Source organism: Lagopus leucura, unplaced genomic scaffold, assembly GCF_019238085.1.
Source record: "Lagopus leucura isolate 7727_CA_CO unplaced genomic scaffold, USGS_WTPT01 Super-Scaffold_739, whole genome shotgun sequence".
NCBI classification, from domain to species: domain Eukaryota; kingdom Metazoa; phylum Chordata; class Aves; order Galliformes; family Phasianidae; genus Lagopus; species Lagopus leucura.
Window position 1 is genome coordinate 20541623 of NW_024962255.1, and position 25776 is coordinate 20567398.

Sequence of the window (25776 nt, forward strand, 5' to 3'; positions counted from 1 at the left end):
TTGAAACCATTTCCCCTCGTCCTGTAACAGCAGATCCTGCTAAAGAGTCTGTGCCTTTCTTTCCTACAGCAGCCCCTTAGATACTGGAAGGCTGCTCTCAGGTCTCCTGGAGCCTTCTCTTCTCCAGGCTGAACAGCCTCAGCTCTCTCAGCCTGTCCTCACAGGGGAGGCGTTCCACTCCTTGGATCATATTTGTGGCTTTCCTCTGGATGCACTACAACAGGTCCCTCCTGTACAAATTTCATAATTGTTTGCATGTATTTCAGTAACTTTCAATTTGATTTTTATAGTCTCTCGTAAATATTGTCTGAATAGAAGCTAGTATAGGATTTGTTGCACGGCCTTCTTCAAAACCTCCTCAAAAAGTAGCAATATGCACACAGCCTTCCTTTGAAGTCTTCACCATGAGTAAAGGCTTCATATCAGAGCATTGGTCTGCATTCAGAGACTGAATACTGACCAATAGCTCCTGCAGTCCAAAAGGTGCCTCAGAGATATCCATGAAATGATATCTGAGGGACATCCTGACCGGTATTTCAAATTAGGACGTTGCCACACACAGCTTTTGTGAAAAATGTTTGAGGCATTCCAGTTTCTCAAAATTAAACAGCATTAAAATCAATCATTTAGTTAAAACCAAACATCCAAAAGGTTCCAAACGTCACCACATTTACATTGTGAAATCCAATGAATTAACATTCATTTACACACTTCACATCTGTGAAAAGTCCTCATTTTAGCCTAGCTGATATCTGTGCCCCCGTTATAAACAAGCATTTAACATTTTGGATAGCTTCTTGTTCCTGTTGCTCCTGTTGCATGACTCTTAGGAGATAATATAACCATTTCATACAGTTGTTTTTCTTTTTTTCCCCAAAAGCCAAAGTTTTCCAGAAGTTTTATGTTTGCATTTAAATCCTCCCTGTTTTTACCTCTGTCTAAGCAGTGTTAGCAGTAGCTATAGCACCTCCTCTGTCAAGAAAGTGACTGAACTATATGCACATTCACTAAACATGGCTTATGAACTCTGAACTATTTCAGGGTTTGTTAACAATAGTAATTCACATAGATATTTAGGAGAGCAGTGAGCTCAATTTATATAAATAAGTGTATGTATACGCTTATAATACACACACATACATATATATAAATGATTCATATCCAGAAAGCTCCTCCCAAATATCTGTTGGTTTGTGGGATTTATTGAAAAAAAGCATCAGATAAAAATGAGAGCCATAGAGTCAAAGAGAAATGGAAATAATATGGTCAAACTCTTTCTGTAGATCTGCAGGTATACATAAGCCTGGGGAAAAACGCAACATGGAATAGAAAGAACACTAGAAAGAGACTTTTTATTACATTTTTCCATTGCATAAGCTTGTGTAGTTGCAAGTTTTGTTCATCTTATTAATCTAATCCCAGTAGTCAAATTTTCTCTTTTTTTTTTTTTCCCATTAGATAAGGCAAGAGGGACATTATCCTGTGCAGCCTGAAAACGAAAAACAAAAAGCATGTAATACCAGTGTGCACAAACTGAGTACAAACAACATAAATAGAAAAGCAGTGCTGTCATCAGGGATGTACGGATGTAGAAACACGCTGTAATGCTGACTGAACAGGAACAGAGGTTTCACACCCAGTCTAGCTCTTTCCAAAGCTGTTGCTTTATAAAGATAGAAAAGAAGGCTTATCTGTGGCCGTTATTACAAGCTCTGCTACAATTACTGAGCTTATATTAGATTGAAAAATAGGTTGGGTGAATACATCTTTACTGTACTGAATGACAGAAAACAATATTTTTAATTTGCAAACACTTCTCAGAATGTATTTTAGGCCTATTAAAGATTTATGATGTAACTACTGAAAATCAGAACTCACCACTGCTATTAAAAACTTCAGCATGATGTAGAAACACTCCACTTGAGGGGGGATTAACAGTTATCAACATTAGCTTGTAGCCTGTTATCTTCTCCTTAAGGAGTTAATTTTGTTTTATAGGCTTTAGCTTGGCAGTACAACTTTCAAAGTGAAAAAATCTCTGTATTTACGTTAAAAGAGGTTGTTTTGAGGAACTGCATGAAAGTCATCGTCGTCTGTGTCAGCTTTTAAGTATATTTATTTTGGGGGCTCTTTCATCTTCCTTTGTGGAACATTCAGGCTTGAACATTGCTTACAAAGGAAGAAAACGACTCTTGCTTCCAAGCGTGAGTGCACTGGCTTACTTCCTGTCTTTGGTGAAGCTGCTGCTTCAAATTTCTGTGTTACTCTAATTCATAACTGTAAGTTTAATGCAGTGGGCACAATTACAGTAAATTTATGATGCATTTTGATACTGGGAGCGTGCAAGAAGTCAGCTATGCACTTGTAATATGTAAGTTGGATTGGATTCTCAAATTCCTCAAACGATGGGATTGTTTTCAATGTGTGAAACAGATTTGTGGCATAGTTTCATATTTGATTGTCTGAAATTCTCATTGGATTCTGGAGGGTGTATCTTCAGGCTATTATACTACACCTAGATATTTAAAGCTTAAAGGAAAGCCTTAATTAGTTTTATCTGCCACGTGATTTTGTGGAAGGATTAGAGGCCTGAATGCTGCTGTATGTGCTTGGTAGCTTACACAAGCACAGTGCTCACACTGCTGGAAGACCCAGGTAAGAAGTTAGTAGGAATTCTTTCTCTAACCTGTGTCTGCTTTTTATACCCAGTAATCTTTGGCCAGCTTTTTACATGTACATCTTTTGCACATTTCTTCTCTCATGCTGGTAACTCTCCACCTCCTGACATTTTCCTTTTCACTCCTGTGATCATTTTTCTCGCTTATTTTCTGCCCTCCCTTTCCCCTCCCCGTTGCCTTTTCACCTCAAGAAAAAAGGGCAATATTGCGGTCTACAGCAAGTTTACTTCCTCACCTGCTTCTCTGGTGACTGGAGCTGAAAAGAAAGATCTGTGGGTTTGGTGCTTGCTAGCCACTGGAACAGGAAGGAACACTCCATTGACAGCTGAAGCAAATATGAATCAGCCTAGAGAGGAATCACATACCAGTAGTTGGTAACAACACGAAAGCAATTTCTTTTTTTATTCACCTGTATGCTTCACTGCCTGATGAAAATCAGCTGCCAATTGAATATCCACTTCAGGGCAGTAACAAAAGGAATTTTTATATGAACTCAGAGTTTAATAGTTACATATAATGAAACTCTTACAACTTCTATCTTTCTTCAAGATTTCACACTTGATGCCATAGGAAAACAACATTCTCCATAGAAGTCCTGCTCTTTATTGCTATGCCATATTACAGAGGTATTTCTAGGTTCACTGGGAAAAATCCATAAATGAGGTCAACAGGGTTTCATGATATTTTTGTAGAACTATGAAAGATATAAGAGAAGGAAACTTATTTTAGTCAGTGCCACTGAAATACAATATTCAGCTAAAAAGAACAAAAAGCATTCTATTTAATTCCATTTTCCACCATGTGGATCAATTAGTAATTGAATACTACAGAGACTAATATGCAGTAATGACTCAGCTGAGGAACGTGAGATAATTTTCAGTAACATTTTATGTGGGTTTAGCTCTGCCAAATTCTGTCAAGAACAATAGGGAGGGAAAGCCTTGTCCTAAGTTCTAAAAAAATATTTATAAAACCACCCTTGGCTATTTCCATATAGTCATCACAAAGCCATTTATGGAAACGTCATATCTATTAATTTTGCTTGAAAAGAGGAATCCAGCATAGTTATGAAAGTGGTATTTATTTTGTCAGACAGCAGAAACTGCACTGTGTGACTGCACTTATAACACTGGACTCTGGAGTGCTTTATCTTCCTAACATGCTAACTTTCAGTGGTGGCATAGGGAACATCTTAAATCCATTGCAGTCTTTATGATTGGTCTTGAAAGGGTGCTGCAGCCATCACTGATTCCATTACATTTGTCAGTGTGAACACGAGTACTCAGTATAAATCTCAATTTCCACCCACTTGGGGGAACCACCATAGGCTGACAGCTCATAGTTGGGTACTGGCAACAATCTACTGGCAACAATCATTTGCAAATGTGTGTGGCACAAACATCACCTGTTCATTATCATTAGCCTGCCTTATCAGAGCCCTGTTCAAGCTACAGCAAACTTCCATTGTGCTGTGAGTGACGAGCACAATTGTTAAGTAGTACACCAGGGATGCAAAAATGCCAGTATATCTTTACATCAATACTCAAACTATACCTACTTAGAAGATGCTCCCTGATTTCAGAGGTAAGTTGCTCAGGATCCTGCATGTCGTCTTCTACAAAACATCCCATAGTATACTCCTGCCAACTCTTCAAGAAAGTCCTCATTATTTATCTCTAGGGAAAATGACTGGAGTGAAAAATATCAAGCATCACTGTAGAATTACAGAACCACAGGTTTTTGCAGTATTTATAACTAAATCATTTTAGAGACTAAAATACTAACTCCTTATACCAACTACAGTCTAGAGAAAAAAAGGTGAGTTTATAAACAATTTTCTTTTACTTGCTACATAAAGCAGCCAAAAAAATGTAAATCCTAAATGGGATCATGCATTATTGTACTGAAGAGGAATATTATTATGGGTTACATTTTTAAGCCTCGTGCACCAATGGCTCTTAATCTGAAGAAGGCCATTCCATCAAATTATTAATATTCACAGTTTATTTTAACAGATAATCTTTACTGTCAGTGCTGTGGTTGCATTTCCAGCTGTTTTAGGCAGCCTGGGCCCTGCTGTTAGGGGCTATGGAGACAGTGTCATGGAGCTGGCTCCGTGTAGAGCCACTTCAGATACATTCACACATATATTTTCAAGATTTAGAGGACATAGCACATAATTTTCATAGAACTGAGCATCAGTTGTACTCCTGCCAAGCCACTAAGTTTTGACTGAAGGTAGCCAGTAGGAGGTCACTGGCTACTACCAACTGCTACGTGGTGAGCTGGGAGGCTTTCTGCATTGCAGCACCCCGCACACAGAACACGCACATTCGATGTAGCTTGCAATGGGTGCTGTGTTTGGATTGCTCACAATTAGCTGCAGGGGTTACAGCACTAAGAGCCATTCTCCGTTCCTGAGGATGCCTGCTAATCACAGTACATTCCCTGGCAATGGAATATTCCATGCTAACAAACTCATGGAAGGTTTTAGTCTGTGCCACTGACACTCTCCTCTAACAATTCCTAGCATACTTCAGGAGGTAAGACGCATTTCAGGGACCAGTCCCAAACAGAAACTATCAAACAGTCCTGCAGGAGCTGACCAAGGACTACTAAAGGCCATCATCCATCCTAAATCCTGAGGGAGTTGCCCCATTTCTGATCGTGTGAAACTTTGCACTGACCAGCTCTTCAGCCATACAGCACCTCTGGACTGAAGTAAGAAAGGATTGACTGTAGGGTCATTTCAATCCTAAAGACGTACTTCAAATCAAAAAACATAAAGAGCAAATATTTGCTCTTTGTTCACTTTATGAATACTGCATACATAGTGTAAGAAGAGAACAAATACTTGTAATAACATTTCATAAATCTTAATTTAAAAAAAAGATTTTTTTTTTTTTGGTTGGCATTATTATTTTAAGAATCTGGATATATGGTAGCCCAAGTTTCAGACCTTCCTTTCCCCTAAATAAAGAAGCACAGACAAAGACTTTCATTTTACTCTTCATTTTAAAAGAATAAATGAAGGAAGAAACGTTCCTTTTTCTTAACGTTTAGTTCCAAAATCACATTACATTCAGACACCTTCATTCCTGAGCGCATATGAATGAGGCTCACAAAGCTAGATTTAATGGGAAATACTATTGGCTAGCTGCTGTAAAAATGAGGGAATGATTTACTTCGTATAATGAACAAAGCCAAAGTTGCTCTACCAGTTGCACAGGCAATGAAATATTTGCACTTTGAATTTATATGCACAGAATCCTTTTAGAACTTTTTGCATGTGTTAAAAATCAGAAGAGTTGCCAGCTGTTCTAAACTTCCTAAATCTATTCCTTATATAGTAGTCATAGACCCTTGAATTCAGAAGTCTGTTTTATGCTGCTAGTCAAAAGGCAAAACAGGTCTATGGAGTTCTTGCCATGAACACACTCTTTCTGCAGTGTTCTAGTGTAGATTTATATGCTCTTGCTTTGCTTTACAGCTGTATTGCTTTAAAGCAGTTTCTTAACTGTAGGACTTGAGCTGCAGCTGGCATCATTTTTGTTACTTTCTGTTACACTACTATCCTGAGGCCCAGGTGAAGTGGCAATTCAGAAGAGACTGTTGCAATACACCACTCTGAAAGCAACTTACCTGAAGAAGTTAGTTTTCCATTCTGATTACCTTGCTGTGCTGTAGAAGAAGTCAGTAGAACAAAAACTGAAGAATGAGACACACTTGACTGACAAACATGGAATTGTAAGAACATAAGTAGAAGCAATCTTGGACAGCTGAGAAAGGCAATCTGCTGATAAATGTGAGCTGCCTCGTTTGGATGTGTTACTAAAAAAATTGTGAAATTCATCTGCACTGAGCCATTCTGAAGCATTTATAATTGAGGGAATTAGGAAAAAAACCAACACAACAATATAGAATATTCAGGTTGCTGAAAAACAAGTTTGACATTTGCACTGTCAAAACTCCAAGTCACCTCCAAGTTCTCAGCAGCACAAAATTGCACACCTAGGTCAGTTCTGTTGATGATACAGAAAAACTGGAATTAAACTGCAATGCTGCAGAGATTGTTAGCAATAACTGTTAGCAATAATAACAAGCTGCTATTATTAAAAGATGAATTTGACATAAATTTATTTCATTCATTTCATAGTGCTTTTTCTATAACCTTAACGGTAGTTTATCTGACAGTGCAGTATTTTGTTATGACTTTAGCATCTTACTATTACATACATTATAAATAAATGTAAAACAAAAGACAATTATCACTCAGAAAGTTGTATAGTTTAGAGTACATGGCTTCAATTTTGCCAAGAGGAATGACTACTTTCATCCCATGTATACCAAGACCTTGTCTCCAACTACACTTAACAAATACCCTAATAAATATAGAAGTAGAAACAAATCTTACAATAGAGATCAGTTCTCTACTACTGGAGTTTGCATTTCCCTAACATGTACAAAAAACCAAAACCAACCAAAGAACCCTGGCCCACATAAAGTAAAACTGATTGATGCAAGCTTAAGCTGAGGAAACAGTGCCTTTCTTTAATTCAGTTCCAGCTGTAATAGTCTCTTGGAGGTACATCATAAGGTGTTCTCTCCTCCTCTTCAGGTCCATAATCTAATGGCAGACCATAATTGTAATCAACTGTTACAACTGGTAATCTTTTGCCTTGTTCCATTTCTCTAGTAGTTTCAGCTTCAAAAGTTTTTATTTCACAGTCTAATGAACTATCTTCCTGGTGTACAGATGAGGATGGATGCATTGTGCATGAAGAATATGGTGCAAATCTGCTTTTTCCTCTGCTAAATTCATCTGAAGGATGCACTCTCCTATTGTCTTCAGGACAGCTTGCTCGATTACTGTAGGAAGAATAAACATGAACAGTGAAGTCATTGAAATTAAAACTGCCTAGCCCTAAAAGAGCAAGAATCAGATTTCTACTTTTGTTTTTATCCTCTCTAATTAAAATTTCTCTACTAGATGTTAGAAATATTTTTTTTAAATTTAGTAGGTAAATGAAATAGAAAATGCTTTGTGTTTCAGCTGCTGTTTCTAATTAAAATTGCCTATTTACTGAAGGTTTCTTAGGGTCCATTTTTGTTCCTGAACACATTTTCATTGTGTGAAAAATACTTAACAGCAGCTGTCTGTTACACAGTCTCAAGCAACATTACACTGTGTATTTATCTTGCAAAATATTTTTGCATTCTTCTGCAACAGAAGAATCTACAAAATATCATATTTAATTTTTGTTATGGATTCTCTTTGGTACAGTACTTTGTAAAATAAATGGTGTATAAAGCTGATTGAGAACAATCTTTGTAATTTTTAATCTTTGCCTTCACTAAACCATAGATGAATATTATTGGAAGGGATGTCTAGTAATGTCTAGTCCAGTCCCCTGCTCAAACTCTTTCTTGCCATATGAGGTTGCACAGAGGTCCAGCTGAGCTCAAGGTATTTCAAAGGATGGCAATTCCACAGCTGCTCTAGGCAATGCATTTCTGTATCCTCAAAGAAACAGCCTTTTTCCATATAGGCTACAGAATTTTTGATGGTCTAATAAGAGTCTGTTGCCCCTTATCCTATCACTGCACACCATGAAAAAGAGTCTGCCTCACTCTTCTTTGTACTTTCTCATCAGCTCGTTGTTAGACATCACTAAGAGTTAAACATACTATCAGCAGTTCCTTTTTTTGCTTACTGAACACGGTTTTTTCTGTATTTTGAACACAGGTTTTTTTTGCATTTTATAATAAGTGAGCTTGAACTCTCCTTGTTATTCTGATGACTTAAGTGAGGAACTCTCAGTTTCATAACTATTATAATCTATATGAAGCCTGATATAGATGGACTACAATTTAGTCACATTACTTGCTTAATGTTCAGATTCAATGGTTTAAGCAAAAAGAAATTAACAAATTTTTACACAACAGGTAATTTGTATTTTTTTAGTTGGATACTGAAAGAGTAACAGTATAAATCAGAAAACAACATAAAACCTGGTATTTACCTATAGCTTCTGTTGAAGTCATCCTTATCATGTCCATAATCTCTGTGAAGCGAAGGAGATGAGGAGAACTGAGGTTCTGATACATTTTCATGGGAAGAAAAAGGTTGATTTCTGAAGATAATCAAAATAATCATGTTAAGAGGAGTACAAACTACTGTAGGCTTTTGAAAAACATCAGTTAAAATTACTTCAAATAATTTAATAGCTATTAACATTTCTTCAAATGAAGTTTTATTACAAATATCTTAATCCTATTAGTTTAACACATCAAAATAGTACCCTCATGGTGCTGATACACTGCCTGGTTTCACCTGTACAATGAAAAAGATTAAATCAAGTTTTACTAGCCCAGCAATTATCTGAACTATGTTCTGAAAGATCAAATAAATATTTTGGAATATATTTGCAAGAAACTTAACTACTAAATCCATTTTACTAAGTGATATATGCTTTTGGAAGAATACAATGCAAAAGGAGCAACACAATGCAGTCAGAAGCAAAAGGATTTCTACAAATGATTAATTCATGAAACAAGGGAATGTCAAACTTCCTTTAACATTACTGTTATCTCAGTTTAGATGAGAATATAAATAAAAATTTATATCTTTTGTCTTGAGGAGTGCTGTTTAAATTTGACGAAGTTTCAATTCAAGCTAAATCCAGAAAAAGTGAAACACGAGCTTTAAGGAAGCACAATCTTGTAGTTTAGGTAAGGTGCCTTCAAATTTACAGCACTGAAACTTAAGTCAAATACATCCAGACTTCAAAATAAAAAGTTGATTGTTAACTAACTGATCATTCGTGTGTGATTTTAAACAGATGACTGTTTCAAATAAATGTATTTAAAAGAGTTTAAAATTTAATTTAGAAGTGCTGCTAGTTCTGGTCTTACTGTTAAAGGATAATCAAAATTATCATATATGAAGAGTAATACAAATTACTGCAGGCTTTTGAAAAGTATCAACTAAGACTATTTCAAACTGCAGTGCTTTCAATTGTACCTGTCTGAACACCATTCATGTGGCAGGTCATCTTGAACAGTATGATCACGGAGGGGTCTTGACCTTTTTTGTCCTTGCCCTCTATTAACATAATCCAAGTCTTTTAACTGAGGCTGCTCCTGTAAGTCATCATAAGGCTGATGGTCATGAAAAGGTCTGCGCCTTTGCACAGGACCTTTATTATCATAATCTTTGAGCTGCACCTCTGTTTGTAAGTCATTGTGAGGTTGGTGATCATGGAAAGGTCTCGATCTCTGCCCACGGCCCCTGTTAACAAATTCAAAATCTTCCAGTTGCATCTGGGGCTGTGACTGATAGTCATGGAATGGTCTCAGTCTTTGGCCAGGACCTTTTTTGACACAATCTGACTCTTCTGACTGCATTGGAGTCTGAAATTGATCACGAGATGGATGATTGTGGAACAGCCTTTGCCTCTGGCCACGGCCCCTGCTACCAAAATCAAAATCCTTTGACTTCATATCTTCCTGTGAATCATTGTGGGATGGACAGTCAGGAAAAGATCTCTGCCTTTGCCCATGGCCTTTGTTAAATTCAAAGTTCCTTGATAGTCTCTCTGTCTGTAAATCACCACGAAACTGGCATCCATGAAAAGGTCTCAGCTGTTGTCCAGGTCCCTTGTTACTGAAGTCTTTCAGCTGTGTGTCTTCTTGGTAATCATCATAAAACTGGTGATCAGGAAATGGTCTTTGCCTCTGTCCTGGTCCCCTATTGTAGTCCCAGTTTCTCATCTGCATTGGTGCTCGCAAGTTATCCTGAGTCTGATGGTCATTAAATGGTCTTCGTCTTCGTCCAGGTCCCTTATTAATGAAATCAAAATCTCTCAGTTGTGTTTGTCCTTGCAAATTATTATGAGAGTTGTCATCATAAACTCTTAATCTTTTCCCAGACCTGTAAAGAATTTTTTTCTTAAATAGAACATCTGTACTTATAAGTACAAGTTATTAATGAAAGTAAGTTTTTTTTAATCCAAGAATTGATATGAAACACATTGCAAGTAAAACATGTATGTATCAAAGTTACTAAGAATCTAAACTCTAAGCAAAATTATAAAACTTTCAGACAATGTCAAATTAGAAGATATGACAAACATTCAACTATGATTCCATAGGGCAAAACCAGAGATATGAAATTAATTAAAAATAAGACGCAGACTGCTGTAGAATAACAAAGACCAGCAGGCATAGTAAAACTCTAACATTTTCCCAAAAGAGCTGCTCACCATTTCCTAATAGCACATATTCCCTATCTTCCCTTTATCTTCTCATTACTTTTTCTAATTCTGTAAATATACTTTGCATGAGTAAGCTACATGAAAACAAAATCTCTTCTAACTTAGAATATTTCAGTGCTTTCAGTGTTTCAAAACACCACATCTCTAATTGTTAAAATCAGCTGATCCTCTTGTAACATTGTAGTGGATTGCCACTATAAAAACAGCTCACACACACTAAGGAAAAACCATCTTTTGCACTATGGGGTTTTTGGCTTTTCATTCCAGGTTTCAACTTATTACCCCTGAAAATCTTCATTAGGGAATTGTTCCACAGGTCCTTCCGCTGCATTTGGTGGGGGAACAATATCTTCATCTGAATCCCATACATCCATTCCAAGGTTACTGTAAAGAATAAAAACATCTCTCATAAGCTTCCTTTTCTCCCAAACATACTGAGAGAGGAAAAAAGAATCACAAAGATTCTTCAGTTGAGAATTACTGATTTTCTTAAAAATATTAAGTTAAACTTACAGACATTCAAGATTTTCATAGCAAATTTCAATCTTGTGAATCTAGTTGAGGAAGGGCTGTAGAGAAAGCCTAAACTTCATATATTTGCAACAACATCAAAAATGTGAGACAAGTACCATACTTCAAAAAATTCAGCACAGAACTAACTTTCTTAATCACACTCAGTCACACCAGCAATTAACACAGTAAAACAAGAACAAAGGGCACTAAACTAAAAGGAGCAAAGTCTGTCAGATATTATTTTAAAATCAATGCGATGCTACAAGTTGTAATTGTACAAATAATGTACTGAGATGTAAATGTTAATTATTCTTAGGTGCTCCGGGGTGTACCGGATAAAGTGTACCGGTAATATGATAAAGACAAGAGATTCCATATGCGTCAGGAATATAAATACTAAAGGCAGGAGCTTCGGGAACAATCTTCCACCTTACTTTCTCCACTACAACTGGTTTTTGTTGTTGTGGGTTTTTTGGTTTTTGTTTTTTTTTAGTTTGTTTGTTTTTAAATAATCTAGTTCCACCACACCATCAACAGCAGGCAGAGCACAGAGCTTATAATGAAATCTTAGCAGTAGCTCTTCTCAATTTATAAGAGAGCACAGACTCAAATAGTTGGGATAGTATGATACAAGTGCACCAATACCCAGTCGTATTCATCAAAGCCATATAAATTCAAAATATAAACAAAGGTACTTTATGTTATTCACATCAGAAGTCTTGCAGAATTTATGAAGCTGTTTACAAAGTGTTTAAGAGGGACAATTTTGGCTTACAAATGTAACTGAACTTTTAAAAATACGTCCTGGAAAAATCTTAAGTGCGCAACTAAAAGCTTTTGCTTACCTTCTCATTGGTTGTGTTCTGAGATCTGTGAGGTATACAAGACCATCCATGCAATGACCCCTAGCATCACCAAAAGCTAAAGAAAAAGAAGAACACGTCCAATGACATGTGCATAAACTGGGTCACAAGAAGATGAAATAGCAGCTTTCTATTCACCATGAAATACTAAAAAAAAAAAAACACATTAATACAAATGCCACAGCAAGCTGTAATTGTTGAAGCAATTTTATTCTTTTAAAACTGAAACTAGTAGTGGTAGCAACCTATCACTGAAAAATTCTTCAAAGCAAAAGCCAAAGAAAAAAGAATTAAAGAGCTGAAACTTCCTGTCATTCAGTTTGCTAACGCTCAAACCTCATTTGAAAGAAAATCAGCAGAAAATCTTCTCTGGAGACTACCACAGGAGGTAACAACACGCAACAGCAGAACAGCACACTACAGCAGAACTGTAGCATTTGTGAATACAATTATAGTTAAATGTGAATTACAACCCAACATTTGTCTGAGTTCAAAGCTTGTAACATACCTTGGATTGCTGCCTCTGGATCCCAGCCTTCAACGTCTATAAGATATCTAAAGAAAAACTTGATTACTCTGCTATCCCAAAGGGATTATAGACTAATATAAAGTCACTATATCTTTTGTAAATACTGATATTTTTTTTTCAACCCTTACCTACATATAAGGTAGCCAGTTCTATTAATTCCATTAGTACAGTGGACACCAATGAGTTTTTCTATCAAAAAAGATAAACACAGGCTTTAGTAGTTCAGAAAATGAAATTACTTGAAATTAGCTTAAGACAAAAAAAAAAAGTGCTGAACTTTTTATTAAGTCGTTGTTGTTTACAGAATGATACTGTCATGCTTGTAAAATAACATATCATCCAGACTTTGTCTTCTTCATGCCAGATCTCTAGCAGCAGTTAACTCATTATTTCCAGACCTGTGAAGACTGCGATTAACTCCAAAGAACATATGAAAAAGGAATGATATCAGAGAAAGCTGCCAGCCTCCAGTTAGAACTGCAGTAATAGGAAAGAGTAAAATACGGTTTTGAAAGCAACCTTGGCCAACTAGCAAATGTAACACTAAATAAGTTAATGTTCAAATTCTTTTAAAACTTACAAAAAGAAGAAAAAAATGCATAATATCCTTAGTATCTAGGAGTATGAAATGCATTACAAGAAGAATTAATTTAACTGGACTGAAAATTCAGGTGGTTACTGGGACAAATCATAGAGATGAAGTATTCAGGTTCACAGACACAGACAAGCACTCTGATGGGAATCAGTTATGTCAAAAGAAAACATATTTTCTGAAAAGATTATACTAATCAGCTGTAGGCTAAAAGAATGAGTTACTACTATTAGGCTGTTTCAACTGAGGTATTTCCAATAAGGGAAACAGCAATGTGGTTTGCAAGGCACTGATAAAAACCTCATCCAGACTATTTCACACACCAATACACAACAGAAAAAAAACCCATCAAATTAAAATACATATTTAAAGGTCCACTGTGCTTGTCACAAAAAAGGGCCTATTTAGTGAGACTAAATAATATGTAAGAGCAAAATTTGGTATAAGAATATTAACTGGTTAAGAGTTTAAATCTAGATTTAGAAGACAAACTTCAAACGTCAGAAGCACAAAGTTCAGGCAGGGACAAAGTACTGACAGAAGGTCTCTAAAATGGACTTTGATAAATTTTTTAATGAGATCCACTATCACTGTTTGCCATAGAACAGGACAGTCATGCTATTGTGTAAGTTTATTCTAGGTTGGTGTCCCAAACAGTAAAAGAACAAACTTTAAAAATTATTTGTAAGTAGAATCATGATTAGTTACCATGGAAATCTGAAACTGAGGGCATGTTACAATGCATAGGTTAACATAAAAACTGGAAGCTCACACACCACTGAATTTACATAATTACATAATTTTGCTAGTGCAAAAACACAAAAACCAGCAGCAGATCCACACTGTGGAAATACTGACACCGCATCTGCAAAATGATTTTTAAAAACTGCTAGGACACGATGGCAACAATTCAGAAAATTGCTGCGTGTGACTAAATGGGCTTCATTAGATTGCAGATCAGTGCCCAGTGCCATCAGAGAAACCCTGTACTATTTTCAACATCCACAGAGAAGCAGCAGCTGTGACACTGAGTTTATGGGGAAAAATCTGAGCCAGATTCTATTGAGTATTCTCTTTGTCAGCTAGATGGAGGTAACCCATTTAAACCTTGTGAAAAAGGTGGAGTTCAGATGGGGGCATTCAACATGCACTGGATAGAGACTTCCCCAGCACAATTAGAGAAGTATAATATAGAAGCCTAACTACACTGGGATCAAGGAGTACAAAAATATTTGCAATTATAATAAAAAAAAAAAGTCTATTGCTCAGCAGTGGTCTGTAAATTACCAGAAATTCATAAGCAAGTTTTTCTCACTTGGAGTTTCTTTGCCACATGACAGATACAGCTATTAAGAAGTGAATTGTTACTTTTGAGAAAGGTATGTTACAAATACAAGACATAAGGTATATTACGTTTACTACCGCATAATAGTAAATTGGAAAATGCTGTGGAGTGCTTTCAGACATCTGGAGTCCCAGATGCCATAAGGCATCTATTGTAATTAATAAATGATGCAGCTAGCACCAAAGTATTATTATTTTTTAGCCTTTTACAGCATAAGATGCTGATATTTACCATTTCTTGCATTTTCCCATAGGAATTTTCGGACCCATTTCTTGAATTGTAGAATAGTAGCATTATCAGGAACTTCGAGTCCAACAGTATAAAGTTTCTTATACTGCACACTTCTAGGTAAATCCTAGAAACATGAAGAAAAACATGGTAAAAATTACTGAAATCTTGCATTAATGAAAACCCTAAGCTGTATCTAAAATATCAGCAATGCAAAACAGTAGTTTCAATGCTGCATAGAAACTGAAAACAATCATGACATGACTTCACAAAGAGCCATTCTCAGAAACCAATATTTACATTTCTGTTGTACAGAAACTCTTCTATCAGATAAGGTCTTTACATCTACCTATCCCTAAAAATAAGATGGCACATGAATTAATTAAAAAGAGCAGATTATTTTAATTCCATTCCAACACATTTAACAATTATTAGGAATGTCTACCCTGCTGAATCTACCAGCAGTCATATTCACACATCTGTCCCCTTAGTGTACCAAGCCAATGCACATTTGAAGATCAACATTCAGTTATAACATGGCTACTTATTCTCCATTTCAATAGAAGGCAATTAAAATTCTACGAGCTGGTCAACTAGTAACAAATCTATCATGAAGGAAGCAATTTCAAGATGTATCCTTTTTTTCAGTGGATTCCACTGGAGATGCCTCCAATCTCTTTCTTACAGTGCCTAGCACTGAAGTCTTCATCCATTACTCTGAGCTGCCATAGCACAAATGAGTCACCGATGTAACTAGCAGGTAGGAGGAGCTTCTTCCTGTCATAAAGCATTCTGTTTCTATTAGAGACACGAAGTAAGTCTAGATGGCTCAACTCGTCTATTCCAATTCAAGGCGAGTAAATGCAAAAATACTTTAAAACAACGATGGCAGTAACTATTACAAAATTTGCTATGACTCTTACAAGTACCTTAACTTCATAGTATCGTGTGGTGTAAGTTAAATCGATAATTAATCCGAGCTCCACATTTAGGGCTTTCATTGCAGCAATTAAGTCTTTTGGTGTAAATTTCTGGGTTGGGGTAAGCCTCTGGTTAATTGCCTACAATAACAATGGAAAAGGATCATTTGCTTTTTGAGTTCTAATAAGACATTTGCTATATTCAGTTTATTTAAATAGGAAAAGGGCAGTTTTCAAAATGGAATGTTTGCAGTATCAAGAGCACATCTACGTTTTATACAGATAAAAAAAAACAAAATAAAAATTTGTTTCTGTTCCAATGAATAGGCAAGAAAACACGGAGGAACTTACACTTCAACAACATTAACAAAAAAGCACTAATTTAATGGACAAAAACCTTGCAAAATGCAGCATATAATAATTTTATATACATACTGATTAAGTAACTAACTAAACAAGGAAGCTCAAAACACTGCAATCCCTCCCCCAGAACTTCTTTTGTCCTGCACAATAGCACAACATTAACAGCATATTTCACATAAAACATCAGAAGTTGTGATGCCAGAGTTCACTTACTCTCAAGGCTTTAACCCTCTCCCCACAAATGTTACGCAGGCATTTTTATCCCTGCTTCAACTCTTGTCAGAAAGTACTTGTGTGTCATCTAGCACTGGGAAATGTTAAATAAGTCTAAAATACAGTGGCATGTTGGTGGATAATGATAATCATTAATTAATTAATTGTATTAATTAATTTCATTTGACAGACAGCGCGAAAATTGTTTACTCACCCTATTGTAGCCTGTGGTTTCTGACATGTGTTCTCCGCTCTAGGTATGAAAATGCCTCGTGCACAAATCTGGATTTTCTCTGAATAGGGAGCTGTCCACTGTGAGAGCCTTTTGGCTCTGTCACCACCAATAAAGAGTGGCAGAACAGATGCAGCAGCCTCAACCACCTCTCAGTTCCTTTGTTAATAAGAAATTCAAGTAGACTGGACTCAGAACTAATGGAAAGGAAGGCAGCCACAGACCACACACCTCTCAGAACCACAGATACTACAGGGTAACTATTCTATCTTTTGACTGTACAGATTCTTATCTAAGATGCTAGCACTTTGAGTGGAGTCTGGAAACAGAGAGAGGAATTCTAATTTAAGAATGAACAGCAGAAAACTCCTATCTATCAAAGCTGGTATATGATTAGAAAGCTTGCACTGAAACAGTAGGGCTGAAAGTGCATAGAAGTATTCATTCCTGGGTATTTCAAATGTTGGTGTACTGCTGAAAAACTGTGGAGGTTGTCTAAGTGCAAACCTAACAAAGACTAGTCACAATCATCTCTCAACTACTCAGAACTATTTTTTAATAAAATCTGAAACTGAATTCACGAACTTTGAGGTGAAAACTACTAACCTGCAGAAGTCTGTGGCAGAACTTGTAAAAAGTTTTGTTTTTTTTGCTATGTGAACTCGCACTTAAAATCAAGTGAAAACACATCCTAAAAAGTAAGACATCTATAAACATTTTGCTTCATCGTGTGACCAGTTAACTGTGTTATGAAAAGCTATTTGAGATGCTATTCGAGATTTTCTGAAGTACTCGACAAATCCTGCTGAGTTTACCTGCCCTTTTTATGATCTCTGGTGGAGCTCCTTCCAGGCTATCAGAGAACTGCAGGGGAAAGGTAAACTAACAACCAAGTACCTTCCTCTGAAATTTGAGTGACAGTTTAATGCTATAATGGGATGATAACAGCACGGTGGCAAAGTCTTAGGCTACAGCAAATGGGAACAAGCTCAAATGCAGCAGACTCAGATGCAGAAATGAAGGAAAAAGGCTATTTACCTTTGGAAGGCCTCAAGCAGGCAGGGATCTCTGGCAAGAGATGCCTTCATCTCCACTGCCAACCCTTAAGTGAGGTCTGGCAAGGGGTGGATCCTGGCTCCACCCCTTCCAGTCACTTAGGTACACTGCAAGCACCTGAGCTCCTCTGGGTTGGCCCTGCCTTCCCACCAGGTGCTCAATCACTGCTTCAGGCTGTGACTCTGCATTTCCACTACAGATGGAAAACTAGAAATATATGGAGTGCAAAGTGTGTTTGTGAAAAAAATGGTGCTGGATCAAGTGGAATTACAGGAGCTGATAATGCAAAAAATCTCTCTCCCACCCCAACAGTAGAGAAGCTAATTACAGATCTATTGTATCTGACTTCTACTGATAAGTAGATCTACCCTCTAGCAGTCTTGGTAGAAAGGCACATGGCTACTGCATCGTTCTTTACAATTATGCAGAGCAAGTATGACCAACTAAGACCTTTGGTGTCAAAGCAACCAAACCATCATACTGAAGCTGGGAAAGCAGCTAAGGAAGTAAATCCTGCAAGCACTTCACTTCAGTCTAACAGAAGTGAAGTGAATGGTGACTGAAAATGTAACGGGCTCTAATATGCCAGAAGAAAAAAAAAATTTTAACTACATGAATACTAGAGTGCAATCAGTAGACAACAGTTAAGACTTCCTTACTTTTAACTGCTATGGTTATGTCTAGCCATTGAATATTAAAAGAGCTTAGAAACTTTTCTTTCCTGTGTATCTGAAGTAAGAACTTGTATGAATTAATTTATACAGCATTTGTGTTGATTTATACGGAAAGGCAAATTTGCAACCATGTACCTCAACCCATCAAAGAACTGAAGTCTCCATGTTTTGTTCTGTCACAGAAAAATTTAGAGATCTAGCTTAGTGTATTTAATGGATTAAGGCTCTATTCCATGTTATTAAGTATCTAATGGAGTTACTAACACAAAAATAGAATAAATCTATGAATACTGTGTTTCTCCATATCACTGAAGCTTACCAGTAATCTAAATCTCTAATTTTAAAAGTACTGCAGTGGTAAGTGTATTTTAATAAGTGCTTCATCTTTGAAAAATGGTATTTTGGTTTATACTGCCTAGACTGTTATTCATATCACAACCCCCTCCCATGGCAATAATCAGACTTTTCTTCTAACAGTCATGAAGTAAGAAATAAGATGTTGAATTTAGGCCACTAAATTAGTGATTAAATGACTTCACTGACTGGTTAGAGATTGTCTGATTTACAGAAAATAAAAAGACTAACACTAAATACATCAGAAGAGTGAAAAAAATATAGATAATTATGTAAATAAAGCCACTGGTAGATGACTGGATTGATTATTTAAACAAAATATTTGCCCATAAATCTTTTTTGAAGTTTTTGTGAATATTAATGCTATTTTTCATTATTTTTGTACTGTATTTAGTAAAGACAATGTGTAGTTACTGTTTATACATACCCCTTTTAAAGGTACTTTGAACGCAATAAATCTAGTTCCTGGTATAGGCTGCCCAACCGGTGTCAAACTCCTCCATCTGTAATGAAATAAATATTTAATTTTAAAATATTTTTAAATAACAGATGTCAACAAAAGACACAAATAGCTCTAAGTAAAACTTCTAAAATAACGTATGTCCTCTTTGGATTAAAACTTCTGTAAAGCAAAGCACATAAAAAGCCCTTTTCTTTAAAACTGTAATAGCAGTAACTTCAAACCATATGAAATATCTTACAAATACCAAGCAACTCTGCTGTCACATTTAGCAGTAGATTTAATGTAATAGTTATTTAAAACTTCAAGCATAAAGACACAACAGTTACCTTTTCCTGCCTACAGTGGGCACCTACTAGCATAAAGCTTTAAGATTTCCAAAAAGCACAATCAATAGTTCCTAAATTTCTTGGTCACATAAGCAAGCAGTTGCAATAGATACGCACAAAAGTTTGAAAAAGATGTCCAATTAGATCCTTGTATGTATGTAAAATCAGCTTTCTAAAAAATTATCTTCCATTAGTATCCTGTTTCACCAACACTAACATTATTTTAAAAGTCATAAAAATTCATTTTGTTATTGTACTACATATTTGAACACAATTAATAGCTTAGCATTCTTCTGGGATAAATGAAACAGGGAGCTGCCTAAAAGATGCTAGGAGAACATGAACAGTGTTACCACAGGACTGATGGAGAAGGAAGCTTGTTTAGCACACTACACAACTTACATAAACAAACTCCTATTGTTTGCAAGCCTAAAATCAGGAGTCATAATAAAATGAATATTTATTCTCCATAAAGCACTATGATAAAATATTTTTTACAGATCATGTGCATGACATACATTAGAATTATGCCCCCAAATCTGCAGCTGTTACAAAGTCGTTTCGCCGTATTGACAGCATGTTCCAAAACAGTCTTTCTCCTTCCTTTCTTTTTCAGCTTCCAGAAAACTCCGTTCCCTCAGAACGTTAGGGAAGCACTTACAGACAAGGAGCACCAACATAAAGTAGAAGAACAAAGTACAAAAGGTAAAAAAAACCCCACTTCTTACATTATGGTCACCAGAAAGTTTTCAATGGCTGAATCAATTTTTAACTTGGCTGAATCAAACATTCTTAGATACAGTGTTACAGCCTCACTTAAATTATTTAGATGACAACGAAATGCTAAGTTTATTTTCATTTAAAAGTATAAAACTTTTAGATTTTGCAAATACATTCACTTTGTAGTATTCTTCTTTTTCAGGGCAATATTTTTCACTGCTCTTTCTCTTGGTACTCTCAAAACCAAAGAATATTTGATAGTAGAAAAATTAAGCAAAAATCACTTTAGTAACATGAAGACTTACGTTACAACAATCAAAGTCTTAGTAATTCCAAATCCACAAAGAAATGGCATTCACTGATTTTACACAGTGCTGAAGAAAGTTTTCGTGTAGCACATTTCAGAGATGCCAGTATAAGAATACATTCATGACTAGAGGACACGTTCTATGCAACATGCCTCCTAGTTTAAGATAGATAAATTCAATAGGAATTAAGATCGCAAGCAGTATAAGCATACAGAAAATACCCAACCTAACAAAACCCACAACATAAGTGTCCAGACTGCAAGATGTGGTCAGTTAAAAAAACTAATTGTACCAAAAAGAAGTTTAATCAACCCTGTGCATAGTTTAATTTTACCTTGTTCACATCATAAACCACTGTGATTCTATGATCATCTTAAAAAGAAGCTAAATGCTGTGAACCATTATTAGATGTACATTTGATCTGACCTACTGTTAAAGTAATGAGAAAATCAAGCTTAACACCAACTCCAGCCTCTGGCTATTTTTAATAACTCAGGAAATTAAAAATTTTTGCTCTCAAACTTACAGGCAGAATCAGAAAATGGGCTGCTTCTGGGAATAGAGTAACTAATATGAATACCAATAAAACACACAACATGCTTTACAGCAGTGGGATTCATTCATCAGGCAGCCAAAGGCCATAATTGCACATACGCATTTAGAAACATTTTGAAGGAAGGCAGAAGTAAAGTATCCCAACCACAGAAGACCAACCAGCTCATGCAGGGAGACAGCTGGATGCCATAGGCTAGAAACTCAAGTTGCCTTTAACCAGCTTTACCTTGGAAAACTGTATAAGTGGAAATCTACTGTAACCAATGTAAATTCCAAGTAACTAGAGATCAGCAAGAAATGCTAAAAAAAAAAAAAAAATCTTAAAAATCCTATTTACAAGACTCAACACCATCATCATTCCTGTAGCAATGATTAAAAGGTTTGAGTGAAAAACACTGAACTGGACATAAAGAAGCTGAGAAGATAGTAGGAAGTTTCCACAAAGAGCCAGTGGTATCTCCCTGAGACACAATGTGTGCTTCTAGGCATTAGAAACATTCAGGTATTTACACTACAGTGGAGACAGCTCTGGCCATAGAACAGTCACATTAGAAAGACACTGTGATAGGAGTATAAAATGGAATTGTAAATTCAGTAAATCATTGCAGCTTAATAACCCAAACAATAATCAAATAAAGACAGACCAGGAAGAAAATTAGAACTTCTGCATGAAACACAACAGCTGTCAAAATACAGGCAGGAAGTCATCATACTCTAAGGCAAACTGTTACCTGACAAAATGTGCTATTTCTGGACTTTTCATAAAATGAGTAGCCAGGTCAAACACCCTTCAGAACCTCGTTGTGTAAAAGAACTGCAAATCAAATTCTGCTTTAAGTTTGCATCAAAACAGCTGAGAGGTTTTTTTTAATCAACCCAACATGGTGATTTTTTTCTGGTCTCTATACAAAACCACAACCCCAAATTTATTTGTTTGAATAGAAAAGTACTGAAGAGAGAGCAGCACTCAAATACAAAGTGACATACTGCAAACACACAACCTGTTTTTAATTATGGCTTTATTTCTACAAGTTTTCAAATAAGTAAACAATCCATGGAATACATGCAGAGTAAGATCTGAAATGTAACGAAACAAAAATTAATGAATTGCTTAATTCTTTTCCTTTCCCACTTCTCTATCATTTTTTGTCTTCGTCGCTTCCCAACCATCATCAACAGTCTCAGAACACAGGCAGAATTTTACCAGCCATTCCAAATAAGAGAATCACATCTCAGTTGAAAAGTGTTAAACTCCAATTAAACATAACTCCCCCTTCCCTCTGAAATCTCTGTGACTCCTTCATGACTTCCAGTTAAATAAGTACAATTATTATTGCTACTACAGACTGTAGTTAGCTCAACTATAAGTGACTTTATATCTGGTTTACATTAAGATATGTTATTACACTTATCCATTTTTGTTTAAATGGAAAGCATTGTTTTATGGCCTTATTTTTTGTCTAAAAATCTTAGATGTGCAGTAACAGATTGATTTGCTTTCTTATAACAAACTTCATGCATCTTGTTAAAAGTACGTTCACAACGCATTGGTAGAAATCACTCAATTTTGTCTTTTTAATGAAAATACTCCACTCCTTGGATTATTACTTTTTCTAGACTCTAGGGGAAACATAAAACAAGGTTATATTTTGGCAGATGCTATTCAAAGCAGAATCTGAATTGATGAAATTATACCCACAGTAGGACTTGGGATGCTGATGCACCACATGTGTAACCCTGTAAACCATCACAGCACTTTATGAAAGCTCACTAGATAGCTTGAACACATCCTACTGGCTGACTCCCAGTAAAACACTGTAACATACAACTACCAAACAACAGTACCATTTCAGACCCTGGGGGAAAGTGGAGCAGAGCAGGACACTTGAGAGTCCCTCTCTTATATTAAATCTCATTTTGTTATGAAATCACCTCCACAGCACTATTTTATAGGCTTTGAGGCTGCAATGGATACTGCACATCTTAGTTTTGCTCCAAAACTTTACTGGGAAAAGGGAGAAATGACTTTTGCTATGAAGGAATATGGAAAATTGTACTTCCAGGCTACTTTCTCTCCTCTTTGCTGGAGCAAAGGCTGTGCAAAAAGTGCAACATCAAGCATTCAGGGCTAGGGGAAAGCAACAGGTATGCAAGAACAAGAAATGAGACATGTACTGCAGACCCAGTGGCAACATCAGCTATTAATACTTCTTCAGGTGCTGGCACACTCACAGTTCTGATTCCAGCAACATTGCACAGTGCTGTGATACAACCCTTACATACAGTCAACTTTAGTTATGCTGCAGACATAGTATTGTAAAGTGACAGTAATTAGCTGACCAATTTTTAAAAATACACTATTTTTTTTATTTGTACCATCTCTAGCTAAAGCCTGAGCCTTCAAATTTATCATACTGCTTTAATTGGCAGAAAGGAAAGTGGATTAAAACTGTTAAGAACTGCATAAAAAATGGAGGCAGTAACAAAGACAACCTAAAAAAATGCTGGCTGTCAACTTATCTCCTACCAGGCTTCTCCTGCACTATTGTTACCAAACAAAATAATTTAGTGTTATGTTCACAGTGATACAATAGAGATTTTATTTCCATAGTTAAATACTGTCTTCATGTTGCAGTGTACCTCAATCTTACTTCTTCCAAAAGCTGGGAACACTTTGGTATCATGAGCTTTGTCACATGATAACACTATCTTTAAAAGCAATTACTCTACAGCAGATGTTCTCCTCTCCGTGAAAGATACACAGGTGTTAGTTTCTAATCAGAGAGGCCAGAAGTACAGGCCACTGTTTCTTCCATGTTTACAGAAGAAACGCACGTAACCTAAAAGCACCTCAAGCTCAAATGCCATGGGAAAAGAAGGGAAAAATGAGTAAATGACACATTCACAACATTTTAGTAATAATTTTTAAGTATGAAAAAAACAAGCAGGAGTTATTCTTACAGGCTTCCTTTATTATTGCTTGCAAGCCTAACCCACTTTCAGGATAACTTTTTGTGTTAAAGTTCTAACTGAATTTTAACAGAAACTTTCAAACAAATAAATGCATGCATAGAATTTTCTAAAATTTTATTCTATTTTTAATCTCTGAGTATGTCTGCTATTGAAATAATCAGTTTCTAGAAGCTAATTCTAAAAGTTTGCTTATTGTTTGTTTCTATTCACTGCTTTAGACCAGCATGTTTTGCAAGAAAACACTTTTTGTATGTCATTGTTCCTCTTAAGAATGTTCTCAATAAGGTTCCTCTAGATAATGTCCACCTTTCCCAAAATATCATATTAATTCCAAGTTACTGTCCTGTTACAACATGCTCGTATGTCTCACCACACCCTCCTATCACAAAATTTGTTCAAACATCAGCAGTAAAACATAGCTTAAGCTTTTAAAGTTGGACTTCCTTCAATTTTCTTTTTTTCTTTTTTTTTTTTTTTTTAAAGAGCTCAATAGTGGGACCACATTTGTTTTAAATGAGAATATTCAGTGGTGCCTATATGCACTCCCACTAAAGCCATCAGAAAGCAAGTAGAATAATACATTATTTTGTGTTGGTTTTTTTTTTTTTTTATTTTCACTGATTGAACATTTTTTTGTCATCCTATTGTAAAAACAAAAAACAAGAGACAGAGGATAACGTGTTTCTGGACCTGTGTGTTCTTTGATCGTGTGCACGCAACCAGCTGCTCTCATCTCATCTACTCTTCCCTTACTCTGAGCAGTCAGGATGGGCTACTCTCTCATTTACCCAGGTAAGTATGCATCTGGGGGTGAGTAAGTTAGGAAGAAGGGACTGCATTTGTCTGATGAAGGAGAACGTTCAGATGGGCTGGAGCATCAAACTCACCTGGGGGATGACAAGCTGTGTTGTTCCTGTCTTGGAAAAGATACCTAGCTTACCTGGCAGTACATGGCAAAGAAGCACCTGGGGCAGTGAATGCCCCTTCTCTATGGGCAGGGCTGTGCCCGCTCCTGCCTCTCGCTTAGTGTGAGGGATACTTACCCCTCGGGGATAGTGTTCTTCTTTACCATGCTGAAAGCAGGAGCAGGCAGAGCAGGAGACAGCGGTGAAAGTGCGCACTGCAGCAAAGGAGAGAGAACCGCGCAGTTAACACGGTGCCTATCTCTTTCTCCATCAATGGGCATTTTCACAGGGCTGACTCAATATAAAGTAAATGAAGCAGTCAGCCGCGGCTGGAAGCCATCCTGAAAAAGTTCTGCTGCTTGCAAGCTACTCTATGTTCTCCACCGCAACTGTACAAGAGGGAAAGACAACAACTCACCTCTCCTCTCCAGGAGACCAAAAGAACCAGAGAGGAGAGGCGGCGGGTTTCTAACTCTCGCAGCAGCGCTGCAAAGGTGAAGATGTTCCAGGCAGACCCAGAGCAGTCCGCTCAGCCCTCGCGCTCCCACAGCCAGAACTCGTCTCGACTGGAAGCTCCGAGCATCTGCAAGAGGCGAGGCCGGCCCTCAGCAAGCTGAACGACCACCTGCCCCGCGCGAACCTCGGCGGGGCCGACCCCGCGGCGGCCCGAGCACCAGCAGCGGCCGCCGA

The 25776-nt window shown here is 36.7% G+C and overlaps 1 protein-coding gene across 1 annotated transcript; it reads right to left on the minus strand.

Annotated features, from left to right (window-relative positions):
- Window positions 1–6782: 6782 nt before the first annotated feature.
- LOC122175675 lies at window positions 6783–25607 on the minus strand. The gene is made up of 12 exons (XM_042863543.1): window positions 25505–25607; window positions 25225–25301; window positions 19264–19339; window positions 15954–16085; window positions 15028–15151; window positions 12988–13048; window positions 12839–12885; window positions 12313–12388; window positions 11237–11338; window positions 9703–10611; window positions 8702–8812; window positions 6783–7547 (listed from the first exon to the last, which is right to left on the minus strand). Exons 2-12 carry the CDS (start codon window positions 25251–25253, stop codon window positions 7235–7237), a joined length of 1980 nt encoding a protein of 659 aa, XP_042719477.1. The 5' UTR covers window positions 25254–25301; window positions 25505–25607; the 3' UTR covers window positions 6783–7234.
- Window positions 25608–25776: the final 169 nt, after the last annotated feature.

What these genes read in the sequence shown, in the direction of transcription:
- LOC122175675 (XM_042863543.1), bottom strand. Translation starts at nt 25,253, where the DNA reads ATGGTAAAGAAGAACACTATCCCCGAGGG. An exon ending in TCAAAGTACCTTTAAAAGGG is followed by an intron (nt 16,086 to 19,263) that starts GTATGTATAAAC and finishes TTGTTATTGTAG; the next exon opens with GCAATTAACCAGAGGCTTAC. An exon ending in ATGGGAAAATGCAAGAAATG is followed by an intron (nt 13,049 to 15,027) that starts GTAAATATCAGC and finishes CTTTTTTGATAG; the next exon opens with AAAAACTCATTGGTGTCCAC.